The sequence below is a fragment of the Colletes gigas genome, unplaced genomic scaffold (assembly GCF_013123115.1).
Source record: "Colletes gigas isolate AHSC1104 unplaced genomic scaffold, ASM1312311v1 Colletes_gigas_Sc00018, whole genome shotgun sequence".
NCBI lineage: Eukaryota > Metazoa > Arthropoda > Insecta > Hymenoptera > Colletidae > Colletes > Colletes gigas.
Genome location: NW_025106647.1, coordinates 3,672,627 through 3,698,792, shown reverse-complemented (window position 1 = coordinate 3,698,792; position 26,166 = coordinate 3,672,627). Strand labels below are relative to the sequence as shown.

Here is a 26,166-nt window from a genome sequence, read left to right as displayed (position 1 = left end):
AGTTGTAGCGATACTACGATAATGATCCTCGTTTCAACCTTATGGAACACTCAAAATTAGATGAAAGACCACCAAAAAGTTACGTGAGAGACCGCATAAATGTCCCCATTATTGGAATATTTTAAGGTTACTCAAACTTGAAAGGTCATTAAGAATGTTTACATTTATTAAATACAATCTAGTAAATTAATATGCTTCGATAAGTTTACTACTACTGGGAGACTAATAATAGATTGAGGTTAATAATTACGTTCAAAGTAGTGTAAAAACCACGTACGCGTGAATAGTTAACACATACCATATCTAGTATATTTTTGTTATATTTACAAGTTATTATTTCTTCTTTTTGGAAGTAAATTTAAAGTATTCTGTTTTAGTTTTAATAATTTCAAATCCCCACAATTAAAGATATGGGTAAGTTCCAGTGATTCTAATGTTATTACTTTTTCATTTTTTCTAACCAATAAATGATAGATATGAACCTTGAGCATGGGCCTATTATTATAAATGATGCCTTGACAAACAGAGAAGGTACAGCTAATGGTAGGTCATTTTGAACATCTAGTGTCAAGGTAAATAGATACAATGCCTTCAAGAAGAAACTCATGACTTGAAAATAGTGTCAAATAGAACACATGTTTATATGAATTTTTGTTATTGTTTTCTCGTGTCGAACCCTGTATTCTTCAAAGAATAAGTTAAAAGGGCGCCATTCGGAAGAACAGTCCAAAGTGAGAAATGGAGAAGGCGAGAAAAAAAAAGAAGGGAAAACACACGTACACCCACGGTGTGAAAAAGACGTGGACGTTGGCTCCCGGAGAGGAGCACGTGGAATCCTTGTTTTGTTTCACTTTGTCGAAGTAGGGTATCTAAGCGCCGATAAAGAAATCTTCGTTTCACCGCCGATACGCCTCTCTCTGCCACGCGGCTATCCTTCGATACAGAACTTATGTGCCATTAACCCCTCGTGACATTCGCACTTTGAACCGGTCCATCACCGATTACACGAAAATGTACGTTGCACGTTCGCCGGCGAATTCGGGTCGCTGGATACTCTCGACAGGATGATACGCGATGAATCAGATTCACTGGGAAAAATTTAACGCTCAGACGAGATCTTGATAGAACTTGTAACTGCTAAGTAAAACTGATACTGCTTTAGTAAACTACTTTGCTAATTTATAGACGCGAATCCCATGGAAAATTAAAAAAACAATAATTTCAAAAGAAATACTGAAACAATGACTGAAAGGTGTGTGAAATTGTGTTTGTAGTGGTTGTTTGCACTTCGCAGACTGAATATATAAATTTTCTCATTATTAGTAAACACTAACCCTACAGGTTTACTCCTACTCATGTTCGTATACTATTATAATGGTGATTCAAATTTCTTGTAAATTCTTTTCATTTATGTTTTATTTTACATTTACCATTTCACAAATGTTATTTATTACAGCTTAAATTTCTATTTACAATAGTAGTTTCTTTTTTATATTTTATAATAGTAAACAGTATACAATAATAATCATCACTCACTCAAGTAGAATACCATTTATGCTACGTTCGATCTTCTTCATCGCTTGAGCATTTGTTTATATCTTCTGCCAATTCTTGTTGAATTAAGTATAATCATTTTTTTTATAACATTAATGTTTAAATAATATGCCCAATTACAAAACCGATAGGGAAGTATAATATAAACAATATACAATAATAATAATAATGTTAACAATAAAACGGTGGTTGTTCCAAGCGATCACCCATCTCAAAAGTACTGGACTTGATCGAACCCAATGCAGCTGCACTTCGGTGATCGGATGTGAAGCGCTGTTTCCAACATGGCGTGCGGCTGACAAGTTTTATTTTAATGTAAACCCTTAAATACCTCACTGTATGAAAAAATGGACTTATACCAGTTTAAAAAACTGAATTCATGAGAAATAAGTTTTTTCTCATTTATAGTTAATCATCATTATAGTGTACGAATACGAGTGAGAGTGACTGTATATATAATATATTAACTCTCATTTATTAATCATTTATTCAATGATAGCGACTTCAAAAATAGCAAATGTTTGCAGGTGACAGAATATTTTGGTGATATTGTCGACCATAAATATTGAATAATCATGTAATATTTAATTTTCCGACTGAAGCATTAATTGATCAAAATAAATAGATTTTATAGATTTTAATGTAAAGACAAAACTAGTGTATTTAACAAAAAATATTTTTATTTACTTTCAAAAGGTTTCCACGAATTACTAAGAAAAAATTCATAGAATTTATATTAATTTTAACGTATTTTAATAGAATGGTAAAATGAAACAATTACGAATCTACAGGTATATGCGATGTTTGTTGCGCGTAAAGCTCATCGTTAATAAAAGAGACAGAAAAAACGTGAACATACATTCCCGTAGCAGGATTTATTGAAAGTCAGAGTAATCGCTTTCAATTCATATTCGACACATTGTTGATTTGCCGGTATATTTCACGGGGCGATAAGGAACATCGAAAGTTGATAACAGGCATGGAACGGATACACGCAGCAAAGTCCTACGCGTTCGCTCGTCCTCCCATATCGCAAAATGCGGGGGTGAGAGGCGTTTCCGTTCCGTAATCGTCTGCACATCACTTTAATACCTCGCAGTTCCTGACGACTGTTTCGGTACAAATAGTCCCAAGTGAAAATCGAACTTGATCTAAATCTATAATTTTAACTCTACAAAAACGACAGCTTCTTTTTTCCAATATTAAACTACCTTAAAACAATAATTTTATGCATTGCAAGCTATATTACCGACACAGTTAATGAAATTTTAAAGTTCTTAATTTTTTAATATTTTCAATATTTATTTTATTATTGAACTGGCTATTTTATTATTTAATCAAAGCAACTGTATACTTACGATTTAACAATTATTTTACAAATAGATTACAGATCCAATAGCTTAAAATACAATATTGTAATGTTTGTAATCTGAAATTTTGATTAGATAAATGGATCTGTTTTTTGGATCGCAAGAACAATGCACGTAGCTCTATTATTTGCAACTTTTCGGGTGTTAGGACCATTTTAATAGTAATCAAAAATGACGATGAAGATATAGATGTACAATGAAATATAAAAACGGGAAATTAAAATGAATATAATTTGAATAAAATCATATGGATACGAGAAATAATCAAATATAATAAAAGCAACGTTATAAATTCTATTTTAATTTTTCAATTTCCGTTTTAGCTCGTCGAAGTTATCTGCTTCCCACAATCGCGTTTGTTTATCTGATCGAATCGGGGGCGTCGGTCGTACGATCAGATTCACCGATTTATCAACCCCGAAAGTTAAGTAAGATTGCATTTTCAGAAAATTGGGTCGTCCCATTAAAAGCACGCGTAAAACAAGCTAAAAGAGGGAGAATAATGAAAAAGAGAGGATGGTGCATACCACGCGCATTGTGATAACGCACTTCCCATTGACAGATCATTCTGTGCACCCAACAACGTGGAACCGGATGTCGAGTGATCTCATATTCCGATACGCTCTGCCTGTCTTCCTTCCTTAATGTCTGACAGCGTTTCAACAAGCATTTATCTGTAAACAGAACAAAAATGCAATTAATTTTGGCGATGAAGTTAATCGGCTATCACTTACTATCAAAATCTATACTAGACGTGTCTTGTTAATCGAAACGTATGGATTCTATGGTAATGATAATAATAACAATACGTTTTACAATGAATTATTATAAAAGACGAGTAAACATCGTCGTTTATTATGAATTGTATGACTATTGTGTTCCGATTATAATTTAATGAATATATTTTGGCGCGTTCTATGAACAACTTCCAGTTAGAAGCGACAACCGGAAAGACGTTAATGAGAAACAAAACTGATTTCACGTTTTGTGTCTTACAATTAGAAGATTTACGATCCTGTAGTAACTCAGAAATAACAGGATAATTATTAAATACAGTTACTAAATTACTCGATAATTTATTGATTTTTAGTAATTTTTTTTTTCTAATGTAGAATTTTAGAAATTTAGTAATAGCATTAACGATTAAATTGTATTATATTATATAAATAAAACAAATAGAATAAGTCGTTGATTGAAATTAAAGTTACATTATTTCAGATCCAGAAGAAATTTCGCAAAATTTATGGAAGCTTGCTGCTACCTGGCAAAATACCAAATTATGATTTTTCCTGCTAAAGTTATTTCCCCGAGACGCGTGTTTTCACATTCTACATTCGGCGAATTCCATTTAGGGGCACAATTTATGACTCGTCATCGCAGATTCAGCCCTTTCCTTGGATTCACACCAAGCCAGCCAATCAGCGCAGGCCTTTAAAAGGAAGTGTGTCAATTTGTATCGAGTGTGACCAAACATGGTAGACATCGGTAGCTTCTACTTACTTGACCGCGGTATTGGTTGATCGTAAATTTACGTTTCCCAATGGCGTAGAAACTTCCTGCCTCGTATTTCCTGCTCGTACGAGGCATTTACTAGACCCGACAAATGTTTAGTTGTTATTAAACGCGCCTATCATACGCGATTTAATCAGATTTAATAACTTAAATAACATTCCCCTTATTGCATGATCCGTGTAACGATGAACTATTTTGTTAGGCAGTGAGATAGCTAAATAGTTCGACAGGTAATAGCAACGATAGCTACTAGTAGTAACACGCGAAGAGTTAGATCGACGGATAGCTAATTGGACGAATAGATACCTTTTTCTAAATTTCTTCTTCATATAGACATATAAATTCTCGAACTTTTGGATTATTCTTTTTTTAAGGAATATTATTATTTAGAAGTTATCACAAAGTAAAATCGTTTCAAATATTTTTGACTAATTCTTTCCGAAATTCTTTCTTCATACAAGCATATAAATTCTTGAACCTTCGGATGTTTGTTTTCTTAAAGGAATATTAATATTTATTTAGATATCACTAAGTAAAATCATTCCAAACATTTTTTCTATCATTAACGAATTGGAAGACTCGCAGTAATATTTAAAACTGATATTTGAGATTCGGGTATCTTTAAAACTAGAATAATTCTTCAGAATAAATTCTTGTAAAGGATAATGTTAACACTAGAACTGCCAAAGCAGTCAAAATGACCTATTCGTAATTTCTAATAAAACTGATAAAAAACTTACTCGACTGAATTTTTGAAAATTGACCATAATTTTCTGTAAGAGTATGAATGGAATTTATTTCCATTGCATTATACATTACTTCGCGTGTTTTAATTTCTTTGGTATAAATAAGTATGCTATAACTGTCGGTAGTTCTAGTGTTAAGTTTGTTATTAAACGCGCCTATCATAAGCGATTTAATCAGATTTAATAACTTAAATAACATTCCCCTTATTGCATGATCCGTGTAACGATGAAATATTTTGTTAGGCAGTGAGATAGCTAAATAGTTCGACAGGTAATAGCAACGATAGCTACTAGTAGTAACACGCGAAGAGTTAGATCGACGGATAGCTAATTGGACGAATAGATACCTTTTTCTAAATTTCTTCTTCATATAGACATATAAATTCTTGAACTTTTGTATTATTCTTTTTTTAAGGAATATTATTATTTAGAAGTTATCACAAAGTAAAATCGTTTCAAATATTTTTGACTAATTCTTTTCGAAATTCTTTCTTCATACAAGCATATAAATTCTTGAACCTTCGGATGTTTGTTTTCTTAAAGGAATATTAATATTTATTTCGATATCACTAAGTAAAATCATTCCAAACATTTTTTCTATCATTAACGAATTGGAAGACTCGCAGTAATATTTAAAACTGATATTTGAGATTCGGGTATCTTTAAAACTAGAATAATTCTGCAGAATAAATTCTTGTAAAGGATAATGTTAACACTAGAACTGCCAAAGCAGTCAAAATGACCTATTCGTAATTTCTAATAAAACTGATAAAAAACTTACTCGACTGAATTTTTGAAAATTGACCATAATTTTCTGTAAGAGTATGAATGGAATTTATTTCCATTGCATTATACATTACTTCGCGTGTTTTAATTTCTTTGGTATAAATAAGTATGCTATAACTGTCGGTAGTTCTAGTGTTAAGTTTGTTATTAAATGCGCCTATCTTACGCGATTCAATCAGATTTAATAACTTAAATAATTAACATTCTCCTTATTGGATGGTCCGTGTAACGATGAAATATTTTGTTAGGCAGTGAGATAGCTAAATAGTTCGACAGGTAATAGCAACGATAGCTACTAGTAGTAACACGCGAAGAGTTAGATCGACGGATAGCTAATTGGACGGATAGATACATGAATCTATAGACAGATTGTCAGGAGAGGAGCGAGGTGGGCGTAATGGCTGAACAATTATTGTCCTTAATAAATTCATAGAACCGCAAACCGTTTGTAATTGCACGATATTTCAACGGCCTTTATGAAAGCCGTGTGCGCTTTACTAATTATGACCGGGCAAATGCGTTCCTCTGAAATATTAGCGAACTGGTATTGAGTTGAATATCTCCGTCAGCCGAGTGATTTTGGCGCGTTGCTGGTCGTACTGCATTTACCAAATAGTTAATTAACTGAATCAGAAGGTTTCGCTGACGTTCAAAAACCGAGACAGCTTTGAATTGGGCGGCTTTGTTAAACTGGTCATAATATAGAACTCCGAATTTTTTAATAAAAAATAATAAAACAGTGCTCGCCCCGTTATACATCGATTGATAAGGTAGTTCTCTGACGTTGTCTTGGCAAACTTTCCAGAGTGCACAAAATAATTATAATTATACAAACGTATTCGATTTACAATAGAATTCTCTTATGTATTCTGCGAGTGTAATTAATTTTATTGTTTGAAAAAAAGTGTACTCTTCTAACCTCAAAACAGTTCTCATTTGTAATTTATAATTGTCTCGACGTTTCGATCTTTTTTCGAGTCCTATTTAGTTTATAATAAATTATTTCCCTAATTATCCGATACTATTAATCATTATTTTATGGGATACGAAATCTTGACCAACAATGAAATAACCATTTTCACAAAATTCTGATCACCGAATTTCAATTTCAGAATCACTTCTCTTTTTGTATTTCTCTAAAACCAATTCGTGCTCGGTTAAAAATTTTCGACGATGAAATATTCAGTTCGTATCGTCTCGCGGATCGGCGGCAGTTACTTTTGCACACCGTATAGGTTTCCATAATCATTTGATGGTTACTATCGAACGCTCGTATCTGACCCAAATACGTTGCTATCGACCGCGTTTCGATATTAATCGATCTTCTAGCTGAAACGCAGTCCCTGACTCCGTCGCTCTTTTCGCAATAAACTTCGATATTACAAATACCGCTTAGAAGCGCAAAATTAAGATAAATAATTGAGATAAATCGACGCACAGATACCGATAATTCCGCGAATCGAACGACAGCTTTGTATTTTTCACTTTATCTTTTAATGTTTTCCTGCATATGAATTTCCCGTGCACCGGAAACCAACATAGTTCATCGATATGGATAACACGCAATACTTTTACAGTATTGTGGCATAATGTTCTCAATCAGCAACGTTTCTTGGAAGTTGTGCAACAGGTTAACTGATAGTACTGCTCCTTTTTTAAGCGTGTTTTAAAGTTGAGATTCGTGTGCGTAATCGTAAGAAAGATAAATGCGTTCGGCGTGACGGAAGAAGATCCGACGAAACCAAGAATTTTCCACTAGAATTTATAATTTCGGAGAATCATAGACACTCGCAACAAAATACATACATTTAACCAAATTATATTGTCTCAGAATATTCCATTGCAACTTCGAAAACTAGGAATAGCAAATCCGCTTTTAATAACAGAATTCTTAACTTAATATTGCAAAGAATATAAAATTAATACAGCTATCTCGAGGAAAAATATTTTTGATACATTTATTTTAATGAATTATACCAGTTCATATACATTGTGTAAAATAAGTTCCCGGAATTTCTCACTTTCAAATCCCACAGTGCATGTATTGAAACAAATTTTTGTGTGTAAGTAGGCAACATTGTATTCAGTTGTTACGCTAAATATGATCGCAATATGACAACCAGTGTGTTCACGGCAGTTATTTACACCAATTGAACTGTCAAGCAAAGAATTTGCCTTAAATTTTGCGTTTGTAATGAAATTTCTTGTGCCGAAGCGTTGAAAATGTTAGAGAAAGCCTATGGTAAGTGGTGCCTATCAAAAACGCAAACATACGAATGGTACAAGACATTTAAAGAGGGCCGAGAAGTGCAAGATTTGCCGCGTGCCGGCCGACAGTCAATGGTTTCAACTGACGAATACATCGAAAAGATAAAAAAAATGGTCATCGATAATCGTCGCCTGAGTGTTAGAGAGGTGGCTGATGAAGTGGAAATGTCTCACATGTCCGTGCATAACATTTTAACTGAAGTTTTGGACATGAGACGCGTCGCTGCACGACTTATTCCGAAGGAGCTGAATTTTCTGCAAAAAGAACATCGAAAAGCAGTTGCTGAAGACATGATTTCACGAGCTTCTAGTGACTTTACCTTCATGAAACGCATCATAACCGGTGACGAAACATGGGTTTATGAGTACGATATGCAAACAAATCAACAATTTTCGGAATATCGCTTAGAAAATGATCCAAACCCTAAAAAACCGCGTCAAAGTTGCTCGAAAATTAAGGTCATGCTCACTGTGTTCTTTGATTATCGTGGTGTTGTTCATTCAGAATTCCTTCCAGATGGTCAAGCAGTAAATAAAGAATATTATTTGAGCGTCATGAGACGCTTGCGAGAAAATATTCGTCGGAAACGGCCAGATGCATGGAAAAACAATTCTTAGATCCTGCACCACGATAATGCTCCGTCGCACACATCGATCTTGCTACGCGAATTTTTGGCCAAGAACTCAACAAATGTGATCGGAAAAGCACCGTATTCACGAGATATGGCTTCCTGTGACTTTTTCTTATTTTCGAAACTCAAATTACCCTTTCGGGGAAGGCGGTTTGAGTCGATAGAGGCCATAAAAAAAAATTCGAAGAAGGAGCTGAAGACACTACCTTCTTCAGCGTTTAAAAAGTGTTTTGAAGACTGGGAGAAACGTTGGTGTATGTGCATTGCTTCTGACGAGGTCTACTTTGAAGGCGACAAAATAAATTTGGATGATTAAGTAAGCAATTTGAGTTTTATTTACAAATTCCGGGTACTTATTTTACATAATGTACAATCGATATTGATCATTACGAGTACGAATATAATTTGATTAACGTAACGAGCAAGAATTCATAACAATATTAATTTACGCGTACTTCGATACAATTTTTTATTATACGGATATACGAATTTTGTAAAATTGGAAAAATTTCAAAATAAAATCGTCGAAATGAGTATCAATTTTCAGGTTCATAAATAAGAAATTTAATCAAAATTGTGTTTATCATTAATTAATATAATTTGCCATTACAGAAAAATTATATTGAACCCAATTTATTTATTTATTATTTTCGAGTCGATTTAATATTAAACGAAATTTTTTATTATATACTATATATTATTTATCTAAAAACATTGTTCTCTACCTTAATTGTAAAAATATCACTATATTTTCTCTTGTACGCTGATGGGTTTCACAATAAATAAATTAAAAAAGATAAAAAGTAAAATAACCTTGTAGATTAGCATTTTAACTTATTTGAAATTATTTGTGGAGTTAATAATTAGGGAAATATAAAAGTTTCATTGAAAATGTCCACCTTTCGCAGAGATGCAGGCTGGCAAACTGCGCAGAAAATTGACTATCGCGTACGGACGGTCTCCAAGGTAATTTCGGAAGTTACATTTGTCAGGGCGTTGTTCATACTACCCAAACTTGTACAACGAGTCTTGCAGTCTATGTTATCCAGGTCTGACCACAGTTTATAATCAAGCAGATTCAAATCTCGGCTGCCAGAGGGCCAGTCCTCCGTTGAAATGAACTCGAGAACATTGTTCCGTAGCCACTCTTGAGTTGTTATAGCTTTGTAAACTGAGCCAAAGTCTCGTTGGAGAATTCACCTTTGAAAGAGTTATCCTATGTTCTACTATTCGTTCTAACACATCTTTTTCGTAGACTTTAAATATTTTTAAACATTTAATTGCATTACCCTTTTGTTGAGTGGCTTGGTTTTTTTAAAGATGTCTACCAAATGAAAAACTCTTAAAAAAATGTTCTTTTAAAATTTGTAACAATCAAAAATTTTTAAACACACTTTTTAAAATTTCTAATAAAACAAATACATATTTCACGAGATATTTCGTGTTTTATGCGTGCATTTAAGCAGTCGATTTCCACGTTAAAATTGTATTCATCGTACTAAATTGCACCAATGACCGTGTTTATGGGTATCAGATAAACGATGTGATTCGTAAACAGATTTCATAATTTGTGCTTATTAACTGTGTTTCGTTATATTAGATCAGAACAAAACATAGCGTAACAGGGTTTAGCAATAATGAAAAAGTTCATACTGTATATTTGTAGAATGGACAGAATACAGTAAAGATCTATCTTAATAAACTACTTTTGTTTAGGGGCTTTTGGATTGAAATAAAATAAAAATAACAAACGATAATCTGGTGCTTGATGTTTTATTTGTACGTATGTGTAGTAGCACAAGTTTACTAGAATAAATGTATATTTACTTTGACGATTAAGGATTTTATCCTCGCTGGGCACTTCCATAAACAATTACTTACACTCTTTTAGTACTTATCGGTCTCGTGCAGGGTTAAAGATACTTCAGGGGAGAATATAGCGGTGGGGTAAAAATGGCCGCTCGTTCCGCAGACTGCATCCTCGCTAGAAGTGTAAGCGTTCCTTGAAAAGCCACGGAAAACTCTGCTGGGCGCGTCGTAAACTCTGTTTGCTTAGGACTCTTCCTCTACTTTGATGGAAATTAACACAAACACCGGGGTTGGTTTTGCTCGAGGAACGCAAAGACCGTTTCCGCTTTCCCGCGATTCGTGTTTCCGCTGCTTTTCTGATACGCACAGAACCGATGAAAGAAGACGGTGCATTAACGTACGGTTAATTGACCACGGGTTTGCACCTTAATTACGCGAGTAATATCAGAGCAAACGCGTTAACGAAACACCAGGCGTGCATATTACTTTTTACGAACACCAGTCCTCGGATGAGTCGGTTTCTTTTACCTTTTTCAAGGGATTTTATTTCTTTGTGTTTGCTGGTAATATTGTCTGTACACGTACTTTACATGGAGTAATTGTCCAGTGGCGGACTCTTTTACTCTTCTTTATGAGCTTCAGTTTTGTTTTGGGGGTACATACTGATACTCGACGACTTTCATTCCGTGGCTTTTCGAGACTTTATAGGAAAATTTATAGGTTAGATTTGTGTACGATATAATATTTCAACTGTTGGAGTAGAGTACCAGATGAATATTAATAATATCTCACCCGTCGTTATTATATACATATACGTATCTAATTATAAAAAAGCATATGATGATTAATAACACATACCTCTTTTCTTTTTAACATATCTCTCAGCCTCCTTCATATCAATATTACATTCCGAAATACTTCCATATAATGTTTACCAACTTGTTCCACTCTTGCCAACCTGCACACTTTCGCAACTAGAGATGGCGTGCAAAATCACTAACAGTGATTTATCACAGTGATCATAAAATCACGATCACGCTCGTGATTAAACTCCATTCACGACCGTAATCCAAAAGATGGCGTTTTACTGATCGTTAGTGTTTCGCTAACTCCCTTCAGTGGAAATTCAAATGCGCCAAATTTAAATTGTATAGTAATGTAGTCTAAGCAATGAAAAAGGCTGCTTAATTGCATACTTTGTACATTTCAAATGTCAAATTGTTTCAGTCGATTATTTAAATAAATGATAAGTTTGTTGCCACGAAAGGGAAGTATTGCTTAGGTGTAAAACACTCGCTTTAGAAATAGGAAAAAGTATAAAACCATCAGTAATGAAAATTCTTATGTTTATTTATATGAAACATACATATTATACATTTATATACGTTTTTGTACATTAATATGACATTTCGTATATATTTATATTATAAAGAAAATTAGTTAAAATTAAAAATTACAAACAGGTTAGTTTCGCGTATACATTACTTTGTTGAAAAATTTTACGAACATTTATGAAATGAATGTTGAAACAATGAGAAATAAAACTTATACTTACATCTATTTATCACTTTTAATTTTTTAGACCATATTATAATATAATACATATACAGTCTAAGGACATGTAATTCGTCAAAAGTGAAAAGAATGCTCCCCACCTATCAAAAGCGACCACGAAAAATCACCATGATTAGGAATGAACGCGATCGAATCACGAGTTCAGAAGTAACAATTCACGCCATCTCTATTCGCAACTAATACATAACCTATACTTGTCACTCTTTCAGTCTCAAACTGAATGCATATTCTCACTCGTTCAAGAAAACCAATCTCACATTAACGATATAATTTGCATTATCGAATATATTTATATATTTCGTTACGAGTCATTTTGTCGGTCGGAAATAAACATATAATTGATAACAATCATCAAGCAACATTGAATTTGCTAACGAAAAAATTATGAAAGGAAAACAGAAGATAGCAGAGATGTAATCTATCTACTACATAATGAAGGAAGAAATATCTGCTACTGGAAATTGAAATCCACTTTTCAATGAACTAAAAAGCTAAAATTTTATACATTTATTGGCAGTGTGGCTACATTTCTGGAAAGAATTGAAAATATTTCATTTTCAACGAGAATCTAAATATATCTAAAACTTAAATTTAGATTTTATATTCATTTTAATCGTATTTTACGCGACTGCCACAATTGTCTCGTGAAAAAGAACAGTTCTAATAAAAAAAGAAAGTAAATCACGAATTATTTATAATTTCTCGTAATATTTGAATTTAATTTGATTTTTTCGACATCTGTAACATTTAATATTTTATTCGATCCTCCATATATTATTTACATTTCGCATACGAAAAACTGCAACGTATATTTTTTACTGTGAACGTATGCAACCCGAGAAGTGTACACAATAAATGTACAGTCTCCAATTTTCCAGGTTTATACATATGAAATATTCATTGTTTTCGAAACCTTATTTACTTTCAGCAACGACTGCATAAAATCTCTGATTCTATCTGGTGATGGTAAAATATCTTTTTTAAAAACGTGTCATACGAGGAAGGTATCAATCCATGGAATTCAAGTGGAAAAATTCCAAAAATGTAATAAATGATACATTTTTATTCGCTGGAAGCATTTTTATTTTCCTTTTTGCTACAGTAATATAAAATACATGTACACTTCTGACTTTGCATTGTAGTTAAAATGCTGAACGTTCCCATATTAATTAAGCTTGTAATTGACGCATTCTCACAAAATATTACGCTAATTTAAAAAGTACAAAGAAATTACTTTAAATAGCCAATTTATTTGTATAATTAAATTATTATTAAGCATGGTTTTATATTCGTAAAAAAATTAATTTTTAATGAAATATTGTGGATTTATAATCACACGATTCGCGTTATACTGATCAGATCGTGCGTGTACAATTATATTGCACTCTTTGCCATGAAGCAATTGAGTGCAATAGGCAATTGCTAACGTCGCATATTATTTTATGCATGACGGAATCGCGTTTGACAAACGAACGGCTTACGCGCTTTTGCAGGCTCGGCATCAGGAAGTATTTAAATGCTTATGGTTGCAATGCTGATTAGATGGCCTTCCAGGGAATCAAGGGTGCGATGTAATAATCGTTACTCAGAATTGCGACAAACCGTACGCGATGGACGACATTTAAATAAAAGAAATAAATCGAGCGATCGCGTAATGGCGAAACCCGTTATATCTATAGATGAACAATCGTAACATTCACGAAGCTATCAACAATATTGAAAAATCATTATTTGTACTTACAGAATCACAAGGGTTTTAATAATAAAACGACAATTCTTTAAATTCGAATTTCACTTTCCTTAACCATAAATTGGATCGAGTATTGATTTACAAACGATGGATATTAACAATTATTTAAGTAAAATCCAATATGAAAGTGCATAATGAATTTCGTTTAAATTTACGAATATAACAAAGATTCTATCCAATTGAATAGCAAAAATTGCAGCATTTAAAGGAATGCAATTTACAGTTTTAAACAATTACGTACTTGTAGCGTCTAATCTGTCTTTCCTTTTCAGGGTGACCGAGGTATACAAGGATTCTCCGGCGTTGCAGGATTCTCGGTTCGTACAAATCTCCATTCCAATAAAACTTTCTTCCTCGAGTTTCAATTGCTAAATTCAAGGGTTCGAGTTTTCGAATTTCCAGGACAATCATCCGAACTTTGCTCTTCGTGTAATGTTAGGGCGATGGATCTATTCTAAATAAACACGCCAACTCACGAATATTTAGTAGTGTACTTACAGACAGAAATATAAATTAACTCGTACTACGATGCAACGCGTATGCACGTGGCTTTCGAGACGGAAGAAAGAGAACGGAAGGAACGCGAACGGGTAACGCAGGAAGTAATGCGTAATTGGTTCTTGCCAATAGAGCGCGTGACCAATAGGAACACGGCTCCAAGACCGCGAATTTTAAACTTTGATTAACATGTAACAAACATATTTCATGTAATTTATACAAATCATAAATATACAGGATGGCAACAGCATTCCATAGAAACTTTACTAGTATATTCTGTAGCTAAAAATAAAATGAAAATGTTGTCTACTTTGTTAAATAAACGGTAACACCATTATATCATAATAATTTTTAAATATCGTTGCATAAAATAATAAATTAAATAACATTTACCTAGTTTATTTGTTTAGGTTTTTTTATAATAGGTAATTGGCACTGTTTTCAATATTTCTGTACATTTTTTAACAATACTTTAGGATTCTATTTCACAGTGATATGACAAAAATTATGATACAAAGTAAACGAGTTCGAACACTGTGAAGTGTGTTAAATAAAAAATGTAAAATTTCGTTGTCGCGAACAAGCAATTGTGGAACTCGGTCAAGTACGTTTCATTAATAGTGGGATTTGGTCACCGGTGCTGATGGATTGAAAACTGTATTCGTTAAATCGAGAATATAAGTGTTCTCGTTAACAGAGCCCCAGATTTTCACACTCCGAATGCTTCATTTTCTTCTTGTTAATTCCTTTTTAATATAATCTTTGTCGTGTAAGAGTGACCAGTAATTAATCGTGGCTTAATGAATTCTCTTATATGCGAGAAATCAAGTGTTAAGAAGATGATGATGAATCCGTTTTCAGATTTTATACGAAGATCGATATTTAAATTATACACAATTTTATTTATTCGGTCACCGACAATACTCTATTTCTAGTTGGATTGGCTAAAAAGTTTAAAAAATTAATTTTGAAGAAAAGAATTCTACAGCTAATTTTTTCAAGGCGTTTTGAATAATTATTTACAATACTCACGACCTCGTCGATTTCAATCACCTTGAAGTATATTGAAGGGGAAGGTTTCTAAGTATCTTCAACCTAAGATTAAGTGCAATTCGCCTCTAGTTTTAAAGTTACGAGCATTAGGAGATAAAAGGGAAACAATGGGCAATTACAATTTATTTCAAAGTTAGAATTGCTTGTTCAGATGATCTTTAAATACAGACCTTACCAAGACCATTACTTTTCCTCCTTGAAACTCATCAATTTCTTTCCTGTAACACTAGATTTACAGAGCACGTCAATTTGATTTCATTCGATTGAATATGATTAATGTAACGATACGGACATATATTCTAATTAAAAGAAACACCGTATCTTAATAAAACATTTAATACGTCAAATTACGAAAAGGAAAGAAAACCTTTCCTTCCATGCCAGTCTTATGGCAACACACTTGCTCGCCACCAGAGGCTTGCGTCAAAGCTTTCTCACAAGTACTCGGCCTTGTACATGTAAGAGTTCTAGCGCTTCGTATAGCATCGAAGATTCGAGGAAAGAAGTAGTTGATTCTAATGGTCTCCTACAATAGTAAATGTATTTCATTGAAATTTATTTATGTAAGTATTAAACAACATTTTTGTAGAGAGTCAAACAAATTTATTCAAAATGAAAAACAAATTTTGAAGAAAAATCGACTGGGGGTAGATGTAAAAATTTAACGGCGAAATTAAAAAATTTCAAAACATTCTGAAAAAATTATTTTTGATTTGATTGATAAATATAGTATAATAATTGCCTAACAGTTACTTTGAATCAAGAAGAACTTGAAAAACGTGTTACTGTCTGAAGGTTCTGGCTCTACAAGGCCTGAATTAGAAAATAAAATTACCCCACGCATTGAAAATGGATATCCATGGAAATTCGAAGGCTCTGCCAAAAAAAAACAGGTACAACGCAAAAAATAGTCTCGAAGGAACCTGGACATTTAAATTCTTACCTACAGGGTAATCCTGGTCTGCCTGGTGTGACGGGTCCAGATGGTCTGGACGGTTGCAACGGGACCGATGGACGTACTGGTGCGCCAGGAAGGCCTGGAAGACATGGTGGACGTGGTGAACCAGGTCCAAGTGGAGGCTATGGACCCACCGGTGAACCTGGCGACGGCGGCGTCAACTCCAAAGGTACGAAGGGTGAACGTGGAACACCGGGCATAAACGGACCTAAGGTAATCGAAGTTATAATTTAATACTAATTCACGGGCTCTGTTTCTACAGCTATCGTTTACTTTATATTTGTAGAGTATACCACCGTTTTTAAAAATGTTATGCTAGCCTAATTAGTACGAAATTCGAAGAAGTAACGATGTTGCAGGATTTCTTGAGCTGGTTGACGTGATATTGATTTGACATTTAACTCGGTATTGGTAAAATTATTTATTTGCCCCTCGAAAAAGCAATAAAATTTGCTGTAAAAATCTTTAACAAGTTGTAACTTTTTCAATTTATAAATTTGCTTGTTTCTTTAAAACATCGTGTGTAAACATGTATTACTAGAAGAAAGTCATATACATTATATCATAACATCATATACATTCCTGTAGCGTGGCAAAACATAAATAAATATATGTATAAAGTTTGAAATTTATGCGTCCAATAGTTTTCTTAAAACAAAAATTTCATATATTACTCAATTTGTAGTGATCGATGCTAAAGTGATACGTCTATATACGAGAATATAATTCTCATAAAAACATTTATTTATTGACAAAGTATATATTTGTAAAAGGTATTTGTTATATATTTGTAAAATACGATAATATGTACTGAGACATTACTTTAACGTCTCGAATACATAGCTAAATGTTACTGTACTATACGTATAGCCTATATAAAGAACAATAATTAATAATTATAAAAGTTAATAATACAAGCAACTTTGTTTCCCCTTATATTATAAAGAAAATTGCAAAAATAAATGACACGTCGTTGATTCGTCGATGGACGTTTGAATAATACAAATCCGATGAACCAGACAGAGCGACTACATTATTAAAAACACATTTTGAAATAATTATAAGCTTCTTAGTTGGTCCAGAGACGAATAACACTGCTATCAATAATTAACTCAATCCTAGTAGTCGGAGTTTGCTTATGGCGACAACCTGCGTCTCGAAACAATCTCTGTACGTTCCAACTTCCAAAATTAATTTTCCCGCAGTAGTTCTGGATCGATTGAACTAGTTTCGTTGCTAATTCGCTTGAATTTTGTCCTCAGGGTTATGAAGGACCGCCAGGGATGAAAGGCGCAATGGGTTATCCAGGAGAGACAGGCGAGAAAGTGAGTACAAAAACGCGACTTTATTCATAATCAGTTACCCCCACTTGTATTTGTACGCTATAATGGTAGATTCACTATAAATGAAGAGGAACTTTTTATTATGTATTTTTTCCATTTATTTTTACCGAATTTTGTTCATTATATTCTGTTATTACGTCTTCTATTTACGAAGTAGTTTTGTTTTTGTTTTTTATAATAATAACGGTCTAGTAATATGCTCAGATAAATATAGTAAAAACTTGTTTTTAAAAATTTTATTTATTAAATATGTTAATTGCATTCGGTCTTGTTTTCATTTTTACGATACTAACTTATTTTACTATATTGTATTACAGTTTGCTTATATCTACTTGTAATTATACTATATATGTACTTATATTTATATGTAACATTTAACGGTTCCTACATTATATTGGTTGTCTTAGATATGGCAGTTTGTGTTTTAATTTAAATATTTTGTTATATTTTTGTTATTTTGATTATACAATTTCGATGTATAAAATTCTTGAGTTATTTTATCTATGTAGCTTGATATTAGTGGAAGCTGTGAGTGTCATGTAAGTCTGCTATTCTTGAGTATCTATCTCTATGTAATATAAGTCTCAAACATTTATTTTGAAATAACTGCAGCGGTTTTTTGTTAGTCGGAGCTGCTGAGCACCAAACAGGTCCAGCATATATTAATATTGGTTTTAAAGTAACCTTGCTTAAAGTTGTTAGCAAACTTCTTAGTCTGTAACTTTTTGAGTTTGTTCTCCAGTGTTTTGAAAAGTACATGTATTTGAATATTCCATTTACATATAATGTATGTTAATTGAACTATTGCTTTTTTTGTGAAATCTTCAAGAAATTTTCAAAGGCTTTCTGTGATCTCACTTTCTTTGTGATTTTCTTCGACTCTTTTGGAAAGGCCAGTATTTGGTTTTCCTGATCTACTAGACTTTGGATACCATTTATGTAATCGGGATTATATTGCCTTGCTCGACTGAATCAATGGTTAGTTCGATATTGTGTACTGTCCCAAATTGTGTTGCTATCATGTTAGTGTTGATAAGTTTTGGTTTTAATATATTCAAAACCCTTAAATATCTCAGTGTGTCAAAGAATAGACTCGTACCAGTTTCAAAAATAACCAGGAGGAACAAGTTCTTTTTTCGTGTATAGCCAATAACCATTATAGTGTAGGAATGCATTAAACTCTTAAATATCTCAGTGTGTGAAAGAATAGACTCGAACCAGTTTCAAAAATAACCAGGAGAAACAAGTTCTTTTTTCGTGTATAGCCAATAACCATTATAGTGTAGTAATACATTAAACTCTTAAATATCTCAGTGTGTGAAAGAATAGACTCGTACCAGTTTCAAAAATAACCAGGAGGAACAAGTTTTTTTTCGTTTATAGCGAATAACCATTATAGTGTAGGAATGCATTAAACTCTTAAATATCTCAGTGTGTGAACGAATAGACTTGTACCAGTTTCAAAAATAACCAGGAGAAACAAGTTCTTTTTTCGTGTATAGCCAATAACCATTATAGTGTAGTAATACATTAAACTCTTAAATATCTCAGTGTGTGAACGAATAGATTCGTACCAGTTTCAAAAATAACCAGGAGGAACAAGTTCTTTTTTCGTGTATAGCCAATAACCATTATAGTGTAGGAATGCATTAAACTCTTAAATATCTCAGTGTGTGAAAGAATAGACTCGAACCAGTTTCAAAAATAACCAGGAGAAACAAGTTCTTTTTTCGTGTATAGCCAATAACCATTATAGTGTAGTAATACATTAAACTCTTAAATATCTCAGTGTGTGAACGAATAGATTCGTACCAGTTTCAAAAATAACCAGGAGAAACAAGTTTTTTTCGTTTATAGCGAATAACCATTATAGTGTACGAATGCATTAAACTCTTAAATACCTCAGTGTGTGAACGAATAGACTCGTACCAGTTTCAAAAATAACCAGGAGAAACAAGTTCTTTTTTCGTGTATAGCCAATAACCATTATAGTGTAGGAATGCATTAAACTCTTAAATATCTCAATGTGTGAACGAATAGATTCGTACCAGTTTCAAAAATAACCAGGAAGAACAAGTTCTTTTTTCGTGTATAGCCAATAACCATTATAGTGTAGGAATGCATTAAACTCTTAAATATCTCAATGTGTGAACGAATAGATTCGTACCAGTTTCAAAAATAACCAGGAAGAACAAGTTTTTTTTTCGTTTATAGCGAATAACCATTATAGTGTAGGAATGCATTAAACTCTTAAATATCTCAGTGTGTGAACGAATAGACTTGTATCAGTTTCAAAAATAACCAGGAGAAACTAGTTCTTTTTTCGTGTATAGCCAATAACCATTATAGTGTAGTAATACATTAAACTCTTAAATATCTCAGTGTGTAAACGAATAGATTCGTAACCAGTTTCAAAAATAACCAGGAGAAACAAGTACTTTTTTCGTGTATAGCGAATAACCATTATAGTGTAGGGATACATTAAACTCTTAAATATCTCAGTGTGTGAAAGAATAGACTCGTACCAGTTTCAAAAATAACCAGGAGAAACAAGTTCTTTTTTCGTGTATAGCCAATAACCATTATAGTGTAGTAATACATTAAACTCTTAAATATCTCAGTGTGTGAAAGAATAGACTCGTACCAGTTTCAAAAATAACCAGGAGGAACAAGTTTTTTTTTCGTTTATAGCGAATAACCATTATAGTGTAGGAATGCATTAAACTCTTAAATATCTCAGTGTGTGAACGAATAGACTTGTACCAGTTTCAAAAATAACCAGGAGAAACAAGTTTTTTTCGTTTATAGCGAATAACCATTATAGTGTAGGAATGCATTAAACTCTTAAATATCTCAATGTGTGAACGAATAGATTCGTACCAGTTTCAAAAATAACCAGGAGGAACAAGTTTTTTTTTCGTTTATAGCGAATAACCATTATAGTGTAGGGATACGAGTGGGAGTAACTGTATCTCGCTTCGGGTACCGTAACGACCGATCGGGCCAAACCGAGGGGTTCGTGAACCTCTTACGAGAGTTTAGGTCGTGCCGTTCGTTCGCGGTGGCACAGGAACGAGGGAAGAGAGAAGGTTGAGAGAGGAACGGACGCGTCGAAGGAAGAAGACTATATCGGTCCCCCGAATGCGTACCGTTCCTTTTTGCGAAACGCCACCTGCTTGCATGAAATATCGTCCTCCTGGCGGAGTGTTACCCGGTAATATTTAACGGACGCGCTGGCGAAAGAAGAAGGAACACGAAGGGGGCGGGGACAGGAATTCGAAAGAATTCCGCGGGGCCGCGATATCGCGCGATAAGTAGTTCGCGGTGGAATCCACTTACAAGGGCTACGTAAAAATTGCCGCGAGACGATCGTCTAACACCAGTGTCCTCACAGCTTTCGTGATAAAAATCGCCTTAAAGGAAACTGGACGTTAACCCAGCCTGTCCTCAATTTGTTAACCCTTACTAGGAGAGTGCAAATCCTTCACCAATTTAGTTGAAACTTTGCACGTTTATAGATTTAGTCATCTGGTTCGAGAAAATATACCATCATAGGCGCAACTACTCAATAGTTTTTGAAATATTTATGATTGAAGCTTTATTATACTTTGACTATAGATTTATTTCGAATAATTATCAAGTACTGTACCCTCCTACGCTGGGGGCCGGTCTTCGAGTCCCGTCCGTAAATAATAGTTTTTTTTTCAATCTATTCTTTTATTTTCTATAATTTTTTGCAAATAATAGTTTTTTTCAATCTACTTTTCATTTTGTATTAATTTTTTGCCCATGAAAATATATCATTTTAAATAAATTGTAAATGAAATTGCTTAATTTATTTTCTACGCTTTCTCATACTAGTATATATTTGTTACAAAATACATAATAAGTATACTGTACAAAAAGAACAGTTTACTATAACAATTTTATTTACTACAGAAAGAACACAAAAATATAGATTCTATTTTTATTTACAATTTATTTAAAATTATATAAACATATCTGCACAATAAATAAGTCGTTAACTTTATTTTTGATCATTTATAATAAAAAGTGTCATAAATACCGACGCGAGTGTACCACAGATTACATAATAATAGTAATATTTTATATACATGATAATTTATTTAAAAATTTGTTTTCTCCGCTCACCATTAACGATTACTGAGTCATCGACAACAAAAATTCTGTTCAAACAATAATAATTTTAGTTGTAAAATGCTAATTGGCTAGAAAGGAAAAGTTAGGAAATAAACTCAGCTTTTATTTCTTAAATAAAAATGCAAAAAAATTTCAAACGAAGCAACGCGATTGGCAGGTTCGAAAATTCCTTGTTTCATATTTATTTAAAAAAAGAACGATGAAAAGGAAAGGTGGTAAAAATTGGTGTAAAATACTTGAATCGTAAAGTAATTCTGAGGAATGTTTTTCCGCGAAGAACAAATATCCAGCAATCGTAAATACAGGTGACGCGTCGGTGTTCGCGAAATGCGTTGTAAAATGAATTCGCAAAAGTACACAAAGAGCAAACCGGATGAGAAACGATGAAGCAGTCGTAGCAAAGGTGCCATGTGTTAATCGTTGAATACGAAACGGACCAGCGTCTAATGAAATCTGAGGCGTCGCGGTTCTCCGGCTGTTATCCGCTGACGCCACTATCACTGATAACGCGAGACGTCTTCTCCCGGAGGAAGATTCCACCGAATGATCGTCAACTTCCAAGAAACGCAAGACCTCTGTTCTCTGCATTGGCTATCTGTGAAAGGAAAGTAATGAATACCTGTCGATTCGATGGAGTAAAAATTAGAATTCAATTTAGAAAACAAAAATTTAACTGTTCGATCGAGTAAATTAATATACTTGCGTTCGTTGTAATCTATTATTGAAACACAAATTTCCCCATTTTTATTAGCTACTACAAAACACTACACAGTATTCAATATTTAAATATCGTTACAAGACTGACAAATATCACGAGCGAATGTTAGTTTGCACTTTTATCCAGTAGAAAATGAAATAACATATACGAGGACATTCGAACTGGGTGCCGCCATCTTTACTTCTCTCGTTCCACTCGAGCATTCTGCGCGGAACAAAAATGTGAACAAGCTTGTGACTCGAAATATGTTTTATACGAAGCAAGAAAAGATTTTTAAGAAGAAGAATTTCATTGTTATTGAACTAAAACCTGCGTCGAATAAAGTAATCTCTTAAAATAGCATCGCTGCAAGATTAATAACAAGCGTCATTATTGTATTGGTACTTCGTGTTGTAAAGTAGGGAAAGATTTCAGACAAATTTTCGTTGAAGAAATGGAATCTTTGTTCCTTGGTACCGTAAAAATTCGTCTCGAGATCGCGTAAAGATTGTGTAAAATAAAACGATCTGTTAGGGTCATCGAGGCTTTCCGGGCCTGCCAGGAATGCAAGGTGATATCGGTGAACCAGTGTACGGCGTGAAAGGTGCTTCGGGTGAACTGGGTGACAGGGGTGAACCTGGATTACCGACCACTGATGAATATAAGATGAAAGAGCCGTATGAACTGACGCCAGGTCCGAAGGGTCCCAAGGGAATGCGAGGAGATGAGGGAATGCGAGGACAAAGAGGAATGGACGGCTTTATGGGCACCACCGTGAGTATTTTATTTATTTATACTTACCTACGTTTTCTCCCAACACACATTTTGTATTGTGCGCGCGCGAGAAGTTGGCTAACGGGACGGGAGAAGAGAGAGGGGAGTACATCGGTCGCTCCGCCCATCCCTACTTTCGTCGTTTCGACCAATAGCGACGCGTCGTTTCGCCAGCCAACTTTTCGCGTACACAGAGTATACATTTTGTACACATTTTGTCGTATAAAAACAATGAGAAAAAATCCTGTAATCGTGCACCGTCATAATTTCTGAGTTATAACCATTATTTGTGCTCCAGTGATGTCTAATTGCTTACCTTTATAAGAAATACTCAAAATGACCACCTTCGATTTAAGGGAGCAGTCTAATGTATACGTTGCAAAATTTAACCATCTTTATTAATTTTTTTTAACTAAATATTACCTCTAATGCTATAATTTATTTTCACAGTTTACTTAACTATCCTTTGGGAATGCAAAATAAATTTTTCAATAATTTTTATTGACTTTTCATGTTTTTATTACGCCCACAGTAAACATGTCGTAAATTAAACAATGGCGTAGGTGATTGCAGATCTCAAGGTTGACTAAATCAAAAAAATGAAAAAGATTTTTATTCGGTAGGTTTTCTGTTATCGCTCGTAGCAAAATAATTAATTTATGTTGAAGATTGGCAAAATGGCGAAAGCTTGAATTAAAAATTGCAAGATTTTGTCATTTTTTCCGCAAACTTTGTAATAAAAGTATATGATATTTTCATTATATTAAAATATAATTTTAGTACAGGCGAGAGCTGTTAGTATGTGGAACAACGTGTAAAAAATTTCAGAACAATCGAACGTATAGTTTCTGAGATTTTATCTACGCCAGTTAAGAAAGTAACATTTCGAGAGAAACGCATTTAAAGTCTGCTAAATCATACTAATCAATCCCAGCTCTAGATACAAACGCTAGAATTTCGACTTTTAAAAACAGGAGATGTCTCTTGACCTTATCGTAAACCTTTCGAAACAGTTATTTATCAATCAAAATTTAACAGTACATTCTTAAATATACATACATACTTTCAAGAACTGAAATAAAAAAAAAATTGATTTTTCAAAGGTCTCACATGAGACTGCCCCCTTAAATGCAAACATGCAATGAAGCGTCGTAGAATTTCTCCATTTTTTAAAAATTAGAAATAAAAATTGAATATCTATCTATAACATATAACCAGTGTAAGTTACTACAAATTTAAGAACAAGTTAATTTATTTTGACGATGAATGCATTAGACTCTGCGAAATTCTAAATACTATTACCGTGGTCGCAGAGATCCGAGAAGTTTGAGAATTAAAAGATAATCTCCGTGGATTATCGCGTGGATTCATGGTGTTCGTGAAATTTTTCACGCAGGGAAGTCAAGGATATCCAGGTATTAAGGGCTGGAAAGGAGAAGAAGGGAACGTCGGCCCGAGGGGTAAACATGGCAGAGATGGTCCAGTTGGTCCTGCTGGATTTAAAGGAGATAAAGGTGCTCCAGGTTACGCTGGGATAGATGGACTGGACGGAGATACCGTGAGTATCGTATTTCCATCATCAAAAAGTATTTAACCAACTCTGAGTTCGGTCCAGTATTATTTAAATAGATTAAAAAATAATCGTTCATCAAGAAAGTAATTAAGAAACTGTTAAAAGTTGGAAACTGTTTATGCATTTTATACCTTAAATTCAGGGAGAGCCAGGTGAATTAGGAAATAAAGGGTTGCCTGGTGATGCAGGATATTCCGGTGTACCTGGAAAATGGATGCCAGATCTCGACGAAATAATTCAAGGACCCATTGGAATTGCCGGAGATTTAGGTTCATTTTCATTTACATTTACTAAACCGTGGCGAATCATTAGATTGATTTGTACATTTTGCATTTTATATTTATTTACGCGAAAAAGCAACATTTTTTACACTGAATCTGGATCCAGACTACTTGAAAAAAATTCTACGAATTAGAAAATAGACGTTTGAGCCTGCGAAGTAAGTTTTATGTGAGAGTCGATTTATTTAAAAATCGATCGGGCATTTTTTACTCCTGTCGCGGGGACAATGAATCCTCAAAGTCTTGGAATTAAAAAACCGAGGGGAATCATTTCGAAATTGTACGATATTTCTAACATGTAAAATGACCTGTACCGAATTTCTAACCATGAGTTAGTTTTAATAAAGAAAAATAAATTTAACGATTATTTATTGCATCAGGTCCACCGGGTCCAAAGGGAGATTCGGGAATACCTGGTAAACCTGGTCTAGTAGGCTACATAGGTCCACCTGGCCCACCAGGACCTGCAGGACCTCCTGGGTTGGCTGGACGAAAAGGATCTTCCGTCAAAGGAGAGCCAGGATCCGATGGTGCGTGTTCGTCAATGTCCCATACAAATTGTTGACCAAACATCGAAATGGATAAAAAATGTGTCATTGTAACTGTTCTAGGTCTTCCCGGACCGATGGGCAAAGAAGGTCTACCAGGTTCGTCTGGTCTTTCTGGAATTTCTGGACCAAAAGGATTCCCTGGAGTAACGATCTTCGGACCGCCAGGTTTGGACGGAAAACCTGGAATGCCTGGATACTCGGGTCCACCTGGGGATCGTGGTGATGATGGTTTTCATGGTAATTATCTTCCTACTTTCATAAAATTCTGAATTCTT

At 33.8% G+C, this 26,166-nt stretch overlaps 1 protein-coding gene across 1 annotated transcript in view; it reads left to right on the top strand.

Moving 5' to 3' along the window:
• Positions 1-26,166, top strand: part of LOC122400415 (collagen alpha-5(IV) chain) — a 101,952-nt gene that overhangs the window by 59,617 nt on the left and 16,169 nt on the right. Inside the window, exons 3-10 of the mRNA XM_043401870.1 lie at positions 14,275-14,319; positions 16,503-16,724; positions 17,774-17,836; positions 23,247-23,486; positions 24,883-25,044; positions 25,202-25,328; positions 25,721-25,870; positions 25,952-26,128. Coding sequence (XP_043257805.1) covers positions 14,275-14,319; positions 16,503-16,724; positions 17,774-17,836; positions 23,247-23,486; positions 24,883-25,044; positions 25,202-25,328; positions 25,721-25,870; positions 25,952-26,128 — 1,186 coding nt within the window. The remainder of the gene's footprint in view (positions 1-14,274; positions 14,320-16,502; positions 16,725-17,773; positions 17,837-23,246; positions 23,487-24,882; positions 25,045-25,201; positions 25,329-25,720; positions 25,871-25,951; positions 26,129-26,166) is intronic.